This window comes from Oncorhynchus masou, unplaced genomic scaffold (assembly GCF_036934945.1).
Source record: "Oncorhynchus masou masou isolate Uvic2021 unplaced genomic scaffold, UVic_Omas_1.1 unplaced_scaffold_776, whole genome shotgun sequence".
Classification (NCBI taxonomy): Eukaryota; Metazoa; Chordata; class Actinopteri; order Salmoniformes; family Salmonidae; genus Oncorhynchus; species Oncorhynchus masou.
This window is the reverse complement of record NW_027014228.1, coordinates 262,398-272,397: the sequence shown is the minus strand read 5'-3', so window position 1 is coordinate 272,397 and position 10,000 is coordinate 262,398. Positions and strand designations below refer to the sequence as shown.

The window sequence follows — 10,000 nt, the reverse complement described above, 5'->3', positions numbered from 1 at the left end:
AGACGGGGGGGATTAGAGGCTCCATAGAGAGAGACAGGGGTGGGGGAGGGTTAGAGGCTCCATAGAGAGAGATGGGGGGGGGGTTAGAGGCTCCATAGAGAGAGATGGGGTGGGGGAGGGTTAGAGGCTCCATAGAGAGAGACGGGGGGGGGGGATTAGAGGCTCCATAGAGAGAGACGGGGGGAGACTCACAGCTTTGGGTTTGAATGGCGGTTGTACTTCCTTGTTCTCCACTTTGTCCCAGTCCATATAGCGGAAGAAGCCGTGGTCCCTGATGTCTCGCTCCCCCTCCGGACCACAGCCCAGACGCTTCCCAGGGTGCTTGGTCATCAACTAGGGACAGGGAGGGGGTTAGAGGTTAGAGACTCCATAGAGACAGGGAGGGGGTTAGAGGTTAGAGACTCCATAGAGACAGGGAGGGGGTTAGAAGTTATAGACTCCATAGAGACAGGGAGGGGTTAGAAGTTATAGACTCCATAGAGACAGGGAGGGGGTTAGAGGTTCCATAGAGACAGGGAGGGGTTAGAGGTTATAGACTCCATAGAGACAGGGAGGGGGTTAGAGGTTCCATAGAGACAGGGAGGGGGTTAGAGGTTATAGACTCCATAGAGACAGGGAGGGGGTGAGAAGTTATAGACTCCATAGAGACAGGGAGGGGGTTAGAAGTTATAGACTCCATAGAGACAGGGAGGGGGTGAGAGGTTAGAGACCCCATAGAGACAGGGAGGGGGTTAGAGGTTAGAGGCCCCATAGAGACAGGGAGGGGGTTAGAGGTTATAGACTCCATAGCGACAGGGAGGGGGTTAGAAGTTATAGACTCCATAGAGACAGGGAGGGGGTTAGAGGTTCCATAGAGACAGGGAGGGGGTGAGAGGTTAGAGGCCCCATAGGGACAGGGAGGGGGTTAGAGGTTCCATAGAGACAGGGAGAGAGTTAGAGGGTAGAGGCTCCATAGGGACAGGGAGGGGGTTAGAGGCTCCATAGAGACAGGGAGGGGGTTAGAGGCTCCATAGAGACAGGGAGGGGGTTAGAGGTTAGAGGCTCCATATGGACAGGGAGGGGGTTAGAGGCTCCATAGAGACAGGGAGGGGGTTAGAGGTTAGAGGATCCATAGGGACAGGGAGGGGGTTAGAGGCTCCATAGGGACAGGGAGAGAGTTAGAGGGTAGAGGCTCCATAGGGACAGGGAGGGGGTTAGAGGCTCCATAGGGACAGGGAAAGAGTTAGAGGGTAGAGGCTTCATAGGGACAGGGAGGGGGTTAGAGGCTCCATAGAGACAGGGAGGGGGTTAGAGGTTAGAGGATCCATAGGGACAGGGAGGGGGATAGAGGCTTCATAGGGACAGGGAGAGAGTTAGAGGGTAGAGGCTCCATAGAGACAGGGAGGGGGTTAGAGGTTAGAGGATCCATAGGGACAGGGAGGGGTTAGAGGCTTCATAGGGACAGGGAGAGAGTTAGAGGGTAGAGGCTCCATAGAGACAGGGAGGGGGTTAGAGGTTAGAGGATCCATAGGGACAGGGAGGGGGTTAGAGGTTAGAGGCTCCATAGAGACAGGGAGGGGGTTAGAGGATCCATAGGGGCAGGGAGGGGGTTAGAGGTTAGAGGATCCATAGGGACACGGAGGGGTTAGAGGCTCCATAGGGAGAGGGAGGGGGTTAGGGGCTCCATAGAGACAGGGAGGGGGTTAGAGGCTCCAAAGGGACAGGGAGGGGGTTAGAGGCTCCATAGAGATAGGGAGGGGGTTAGAGGTTAGAGGCTCCATAGGGACACGGAGGGGTTAGAGGCTCCAAAGGGATAGGGAGGGGGTTAGAAGTTAGAGGGTCCAAAGGGACAGGGAGGGGATTAGAGGCTCCATAGAGACAGGGGGGTTAGAGGTTAGAGGCTCCATAGAGACAGGGAGGGGATTAGAGGCTCCATAGGGACAGGAAGGGGGTCAGAGGTTAGAGGTTCTATAGAGACAGGGAGGGGGTCAGAGGTTAGAGGTTCTATAGAGACAGGGAGGGGGTTAGAGGCTCCATAGAGATAGGGAGGGGATTAGAGGTTAGAGGCCCCATAGGGACAGGGAGGGGGTTAGAGGTTCCATAGAGACAGGGAGGGGGTTAGAGGCTCCATACGGACAGGGAGGGGGTTAGAGGCTCCATAGAGACAGGGAGGGGGTCAGAGGCTCCATAGAGACAGGGAGGGGGTTAGAAGTTATAGACTCCATAGAGACAGGGAAGGGGTTAGAAGTTATAGACTCCATAGAGACAGGGAGGGGGTTAGAGGTTATAGACTCCATAGAGACAGGGGGGTTAGAGGTTATAGACTCCATAGAGACAGGGAGGGGGTTAGAGGTTATAGACTCCATAGAGACAGGGAAGGGGTTAGAAGTTATAGACTCCATAGAGACAGGGAGGGGGTTAGAGGTTATAGACTCCATAGAGACAGGGAGGGGGTTAGAGGTTATAGACTCCATAGAGACAGGGAGGGGGTTAGAAGTTATAGACTCCATAGAGACAGGGAGGGGGTTAGAAGTTATAGACTCCATAGAGACAGGGAGGGGGTGAGAGGTTAGAGGCTCCATAGGGACAGGGAGGGGGTTAGAGGTTAGAGACTCCATAGGGACAGGGAAGGGGTTAGAGGTTATAGACTCCATAGAGACAGGGAGGGGGTTAGAAGTTATAGACTCCATAGAGACAGGGAGGGGGTGAGAGGTTAGAGGCCCCATAGAGACAGGGAGGGGGTTAGAGGTTCCATAGAGACAGGGAGGGGGTTAGAAGTTATAGACTCCATAGAGACAGGGAGGGGGTTAGAGGTTCCATAGAGACAGGGAGGGGGTTAGAAGTTATAAACTCCATAGGGACAGGGAGGGGGTTAGAGGTTATAGACTACATAGAGACAGGGAGGGGGTTAGAGGTTATAGACTCCATAGAGACAGGGAGGGGGTTAGAAGTTATAGACTCAATAGAGACAGGGAGGGGGTTAGAAGTTATAGACTCCATAGAGACAGGGAGGGGGTGAGAGGTTAGAGGCCCCATAGAGACAGTGAGGGGGTTAGAGGTTCCATAGAGACAGGGAGGGGGTTAGAAGTTATAGACTCCATAGGGACAGGGAGAGGGTTAGAGGTTATAGACTCCATAGAGACAGGGAGGGGGTTAGAAGTTATAGACTCCATAGAGACAGGGAGGGGGTTAGAGGTTCCATAGAGACAGGGAGGGGGTTAGAGGTTATAGACTCCATAGAGACAGGGAGGGGTTAGAGGTTATAGACTCCATAGAGACAGGGAGGGGGTTAGAAGTTATAGACTCCATAGAGACAGGGAGGGGGTTAGAGACTCCATAGAGACAGGGAGGGGTTAGAGGTTAGAGACTCCATAGAGACAGGGAGGGGTTAGAGGTTATAGACTCCATAGAGACAGGGAGGGGGTTAGAAGTTATAGACTCCATAGAGACAGGGACGGGGTTAGAAGTTATAGACTCCATAGAGACAGGGAGGGGGTTAGAGGTTATAGACTCCATAGAGACAGGGAAGGGGTTAGAGGTTATAGACTCCATAGAGACAGGGAGGGGGTTAGAGGTTATAGACTCCATAGCGACAGGGAGGGGGTTAGAAGTTATAGACTCCATAGAGACAGGGAGGGGGTTAGAGGTTCCTTAGAGACAGGGGGGTGAGAGGTTAGAGGCCCCATAGGGACAGGGAGGGGGTTAGAGGTTCCAAAGAGACAGGGAGGGGGTTAGAGGTTAGAGTCTCCATAGGGACAGGGAGGTGGTTAGAGGTTAGAGGCTCCATAGGGACAGGGAGGGGGTTAGAGGCTCCATAGAGACAGGGAGGGGGTTAGAGGTTAGAGGCTCCATAGGGACAGGGAGGGGGTTAGAGGCTCCATAGGGACAGGGAGGGGGTTTGAGGTTAGATGCTCCATAGAGACAGGGAGGGGGTTAGAGATTAGAGGCTCCATAGGGACGGGGAGGGGGTTAAAGGTTAGAGGCTCCATAGGGACAGGGAGGGGGTTAGAGGCTCCATAGAGACAGGGAGGGGGTTAGAGGTTCCATAGAGACAGGGAGGGGGTTAGAGGTTAGAGGCTCCATAGGGACAGGGAGGGGGTTAGAGGCTCCATAGAGACAGGGAGGAGGTTAGAGATTAGAGGCTCCATAGGGACAGGGAGGGGGTTAGAGGCTCCATAGAGACAGGGAGGGGGTTAGAGGTTAGATGCTCCATAGAGACAGGGAGGGGTTAGAGGTTAGAGGCTCCATAGGGACGGGGAGGGGGTTAGAGGTTAGAGGCTCCATAGGGACAGGGGGGTTAGATGCTCCATAGAGACAGGGAGGGGTTAGAGGCTCCATAGAGACAGGGAGGGGTTAGAGGTTAGAGGCTCCATAGGGACAGGGAGGGGGTTAGAGGCTCCATAGAGACAGGGAGGGGGTTAGAGGTTAGAGGATCCATAGGGACAGGGAGGGGGTTAGAGGCTCCATAGGGACAGGGAGAGAGTTAGAGGGTAGAGGCTCCATAGAGACAGGGAGGGGGTTAGAGGTTAGAGGATCCATAGGGACAGGGAGGGGTTAGAGGCTCCATAGGGACACGGAGGGGTTAGAGGCTCCATAGGGACACGGAGGGGTTAGAGGCTCCAAAGGGACAGGGAGGGGTTAGAAGTTAGAGGGTCCAAAGGGACAGGGAGGGGGTTAGAGGCTCCATATAGACAGGGGGGGTTAGAGATTAGAGGCTCCATAGAGTCAGGGAGGGGGTTAGAGGCTCCATAGAGACAGGGGGATTAGAGGTTAGAGGCTCCACAGGGACAGGGAGGGGGTTAGAGGCTCCATAGGGACAGGAAGGGGGTCAGAGGTTAGAGGTTCTATAGAGACAGGGAGGGGGTTAGAGGTTAGAGGCTCCACAGGGACAGGGAGGGGGTTAGAGGCTCCATAGGGACAGGAAGGGGGTCAGAGGTTAGAGGCTCCATAGAGACAGGGAGAGGGTTAGAGGTTAGTGGCTCCATAAAGACAGGGAGGGGGTAAGAGGTTAGAGACTCCATAGAGACAGGGAGGGGGTTAGAGGCTCCATAGAGACAGGGAGGGGATTAAGAGGTTAGAGGCTCCATAGAGACAGGGAGGGGGTAAGAGGTTAGAGGTTCCATAGAGACAGGGATGGGGATAGAGGCTCCATACGGACAGGGAGGGGGTTAGAGGCTCCATAGAGACAGGGAGGGGGTCAGAGGCTCCATAGAGACAGGGAGGGGGTTAGAGGTTAGAGGATCCATAGGGACAGGGAGGGGTTAGAGGCTCAATAGGGACACGGAGGGGTTAGAGGCTCCATAGGGACACGGAGGGGTTAGAGGCTCCATAGGGACACGGAGGGGTTAGAGGCTCCATAGGGACACGGAGGGGTTAGAGGCTCCAAAGGGACAGGGAGTGGTTAGAAGTTAGAGGGTCCAAAGGGACAGGGAGGGGGTTAGAGGCTCCATATAGACAGGGGGGGTTAGAGATTAGAGGCTCCATAGAGACAGGGAGGGGGTTAGAGGCTCCATAGAGACAGGGGGATTAGAGGTTAGAGGCTCCATAGAGACAGGGAGGGGGTTAGAGGCTCCATAGAGACAGGGGGATTAGAGGTTAGAGGCTCCACAGGGACAGGGAGGGGGTTAGAGGCTCCATAGAGACAGGGAGGGGATTAAGAGGTTAGAGGCTCCATAGAGACAGGGAGGGGGTAAGAGGTTAGAGGTTCCATAGAGACAGGGAGGGGGTTAGAGGCTCCATACGGACAGGGAGGTGGTTAGAGGCTCCATAGAGACAGGGAGGGGGTCAGAGGCTCCATAGAGACAGGGAGGGGGTTAGAGGTTAGAGGCTCCATAGAGACAGGGGGATTAGAGGTTAGAGGCTCCACAGGGACAGGGAGGGGGTTAGAGGCTCCATAGAGACAGGGAGGGGATTAAGAGGTTAGAGGCTCCATAGAGACAGGGAGGGGTAAGAGGTTAGAGGTTCCATAGAGACAGGGAGGGGGTTAGAGGCTCCATACGGACAGGGAGGGGGTTAGAGGCTCCATAGAGACAGGGAGGGGGTCAGAGGCTCCATAGAGACAGGGAGGGGTTAGAGGTTAGAGGCTCCATAGAGACAGGGAGGGGTTAGAGGTTAGTGGCTCCATAGAGACAGGGAGGGGGTAAGAGGTTAGAGGCTCCATAGAGACAGGGAGGGGTTAGAGGCTCCATAGAGACAGGGAGGGATTAAGAGGTTAGAGGCTCCATAGAGACAGGGAGGGGGTAAGAGGTTAGAGGCTCCATAGAGACAGGGAGGGGGTTAGAGGCTCCATAGAAACAGGGAGGGGATTAAGAGGTTAGAGGCTCCATAGAGACAGGGAGGGGGTTAGAGGCTCCATAGAGCAGGGAGGGGATTAGAGGTTAGAGGCCCCATAGGGACAGGGAGGGGGTTAGAGGTTCCATTGAGACAGGGAGGGGTTAGAGGGTCCATACGGACAGGGAGGGGTTAGAGGCTCCATAGAGACAGGGAGGGGGTTAGAGGTTCCATAGAGACAGAGGGGGTTAGAGGTTAGAGGCTCCATAGAGACAGGGAGGGGGTTAGAGGCTCCATGGGGACAGGGACGGGGTTAGAGGCTCCATAGGGACAGGGGGGGTTAGAGGCTCCATGGGGACAGGGACGGGTTAGAGGCTCCATAGGGACTGGGAGGGGGTTAGAGCTTAGAGGCTCCCTAGAGACAGGGATGGGGTTAGAGGTTAGAGGCTCCACAGAGACAGGGAGGGGGTTAGAGGCTCCCTAGAGACAGGGATGGGGTTAGAGGTTAGAAGCTCCACAGAGACAGGGAGGGGGTTAGAGGCTCCCAGGGGACATGGAGGGGGTTAGAGATTCCATAGGGTCATGGAGGGGTTAGAGGCTCCATAGGGACATGGAGGAGGTCAGAGGCTCCATAGGGACATGAAGGGGTTAGAAGCTCCATAGGCAAAGGGAGGGGGTTAGAGATTAGAGGCTCCATAGAGACAGGGAGGGGGTTAGAGGCTCCATGGGGACAGGGACGGGGTTAGAGTCTCCATAGGGACAGGGAGGGTGTTAGAGGCTCCATGGGGACATGGACAGGGTTAGAGGCTCCATAGGGACTGGGAGGGGGTTAGAGGTTCCATAGAGACAGGGAGGGGGTTAGAGGGTCCATACGGACAGGGAGGGGGTTAGAGGCTCCATAGAGACAGGGAGGGGGTTAGAGGTTCCATAGGGACAGAGGGGGTTAGAGGTTAGAGGCTCCATAGAGACAGGGAGGGGGTTAGAGGCTCCATGGGGACAGGGACGGGGTTAGAGGCTCCATAGGGACAGGGGGGGTTAGAGGCTCCATGGGGACAGGGACGGGTTAGAGGCTCCATAGGGACTGGGAGGGGGTTAGAGGTTAGAGGCTCCCTAGAGACAGGGATGGGGTTAGAGGTTAGAGGCTCCACAGAGACAGGGAGGGGGTTAGAGGTTCCATAGGGACAGGAAGGGGGTTAGAGGTTAGAGATTCCACAGAGACAGGGAGGGGGTTAGAGGCTCCCAGGGGACATGGAGGGGGTTAGAGATTCCATAGGGTCATGGAGGGGGTTAGAGGCTCCATAGGGACATGGAGGAGGTCAGAGGCTCCATAGGGACATGAAGGGGGTTAGAAGCTCCATAGGCAAAGGGAGGGGGTTAGAGATTAGAGGCTCCATAGAGACAGGGAGGGGGTTAGAGGCTCCATGGGGACAGGGACGGGGTTAGAGGCTCCATAGGGACAGGGAGGGTGTTAGAGGCTCCATGGGGACATGGACAAGGTTAGAGGCTCCATAGGGACAGGGAGGGGGTTAGAGGTTAGAGGCTCCCTAGAGACAGGGATGGGGTTAGAGGTTAGAGGCTCCACAGAGACAGGGAGGGGGTTAGAGGTTCCATAGGGACAGGAAGGGGGTTAGAGGTTAGAGATTCCACAGAGACAGGGAGGGGGTTAGAGGCTCCCAGGGGACATGGAGGGGGTTAGAGATTCCATAGGGTCAGGGAGGGGGTTAGAGGCTCCATAGGGACATGGAGGAGGTCAGAGGCTCCATAGGGACATGAAGGGGGTTAGAAGCTCCATAGGCAAAGGGAGAGGGTTAGAGATTAGAGGCTCCATAGGGACAGGGAGGGGGTTAGAGTTTAGAGGCTCCATAGAGACAGGGAGGGGATTAGAGGTTAGAGGCTCCATAGAGACATGGAGGGGGTTAGAGATTAGAGGCTCCATAGAGACATGGAGGGGGTTAGAGGTCGGAGACTCCATAGAGACGGGGGGGTTAGAGGCTCCATAGAGACAGGGGGGGTTAGAGTTTCGAGGCTCCATAGAGACAGGGAGAGGGTTAGAGGTTCCATAGAGACAGGGAGGTTAGAGGTTAGAGGCTCCATAGAGACAGGGAGGGGGTTAGAGGTTCCATAGAGACAGGGAGGTTAGAGGTTAGAGGCTCCATAGAGACAGGGAGGGGGTTAGAGGTTCCATAGAGACAGGGAGGGGGTTAGAGGTTCCATAGAGACGGGGGGTAGAGTTTCGAGGCTCCATAGAGACAGGGAGAGGGTTAGAGGTTCCATAGAGACAGGGGGGTTAGAGGTTAGAGACTCCATAGAGACAGGGAGGGGGTTAGATAGAGACAGTAGAGTACCCACTTCCCTACCTACTCCATACCCCCACAGACTCTGAGATGAACCAGATGGACAGAATACACAGCACTTTATATAGAACCAGATAACACAGTACTTTACATAGAACCAGATGGACAGATAACACAGTACTTTACATAGAACCAGATAACACAGTACTTTACATAGAACCAGATGGACAGAATACACAGTACTTTACATAGAACCAGATAACACAGTACTTTACATAGAACCAGATAACACAGTACTTTACATAGGACCAGATAACACAGTACTTTACATAGAACCAGATAACACAGTACTTTACATAGAACCAGATATCACAGTACTTTACATAGAACCAGATGGACAGAATACACAGTACTTTACATAAAACCAGATAACACAGTACTTTACATAGAACCAGATAACACAGTACTTCACATAGAACCAGATAACACAGTACTTTACATGGAACCAGATAACACAATACTTTACATAGAACCAGATAACACAGTACTTTATATAGAACCAGATAACACAGTACTTTACATGGAACCAGATAACACAGTACTTTACATAGAACCAGATAACACAGTACTTTACATAGAAGCAGATAACACAGTACTTCACATAGAACCAGATGGACAGAATACACAGTACTTTACATAGAACCAGATAACACAATACTTTACATAGAACCAGATAACACAGTACTTTACATAGAACCAGATAACACAGTACTTTACATAGAAACAGATAACACAGTACTTTACATAGAAACAGATAACACAGTACTTCACATAGAACCAGATAACACAGTACTTTACATAGAAACAGATAACACAGTACTTCACATAGAACCAGATAACACAGTACTTTATATAAAACCAGATGGACAGAAAACACAGTACTTTATATAGAACCAGATAACACAATACTTTACATAGAACCAGATAACACAGTACTTTACATAGAACCAGATAACACAGTACTTTACATAGAAACAGATAACACAGTACTTCACATAGAACCAGATAACACAGTACTTTATATAAAACCAGATGGACAGATAACACAGTACTTTACATAGAACCAGATAACACAATACTTTACATAGAACCAGATAACACAGTACTTTACATAGAACCAGATAACACAGTACTTTACATAGAAACAGATAACACAGTACTTCACATAGAACCAGATAACACAGTACTTTATATAGAACCAGATAACACAGTACTTTACATAGAACCAGATAACACAGTACTTTACATAGAACCAGATAACACAGTACTTTACATAGAACCAGATAACACAGTACTTTATATAAAACCAGATGGACAGAAAACACAGTACTTTATATAGAACCAGATAACACAGTACATTACATAGAACCAGATAACACAGTACTTTATATAGAACC

General features: G+C 52.4%; 2 protein-coding genes across 2 annotated transcripts in view; one reads left to right on the top strand and one right to left on the bottom strand.

Moving 5' to 3' along the window:
* LOC135537430 (protein kinase C beta type-like) overlaps window positions 1–10,000 on the top strand; it is a gene marked incomplete at its 5' end in the record, with an annotated part of 153,309 nt that overhangs the window by 77,931 nt on the left and 65,378 nt on the right.
* The window catches only part of LOC135537428 (protein kinase C beta type-like), a 50,526-nt gene that overhangs the window by 38,522 nt on the left and 2,004 nt on the right, over window positions 1–10,000 (bottom strand). Inside the window, exon 2 of the mRNA XM_064963597.1 lies at window positions 193–333. Within this exon, the coding sequence (XP_064819669.1) occupies window positions 193–333 (141 nt within the window). The remainder of the gene's footprint in view (window positions 1–192; window positions 334–10,000) is intronic.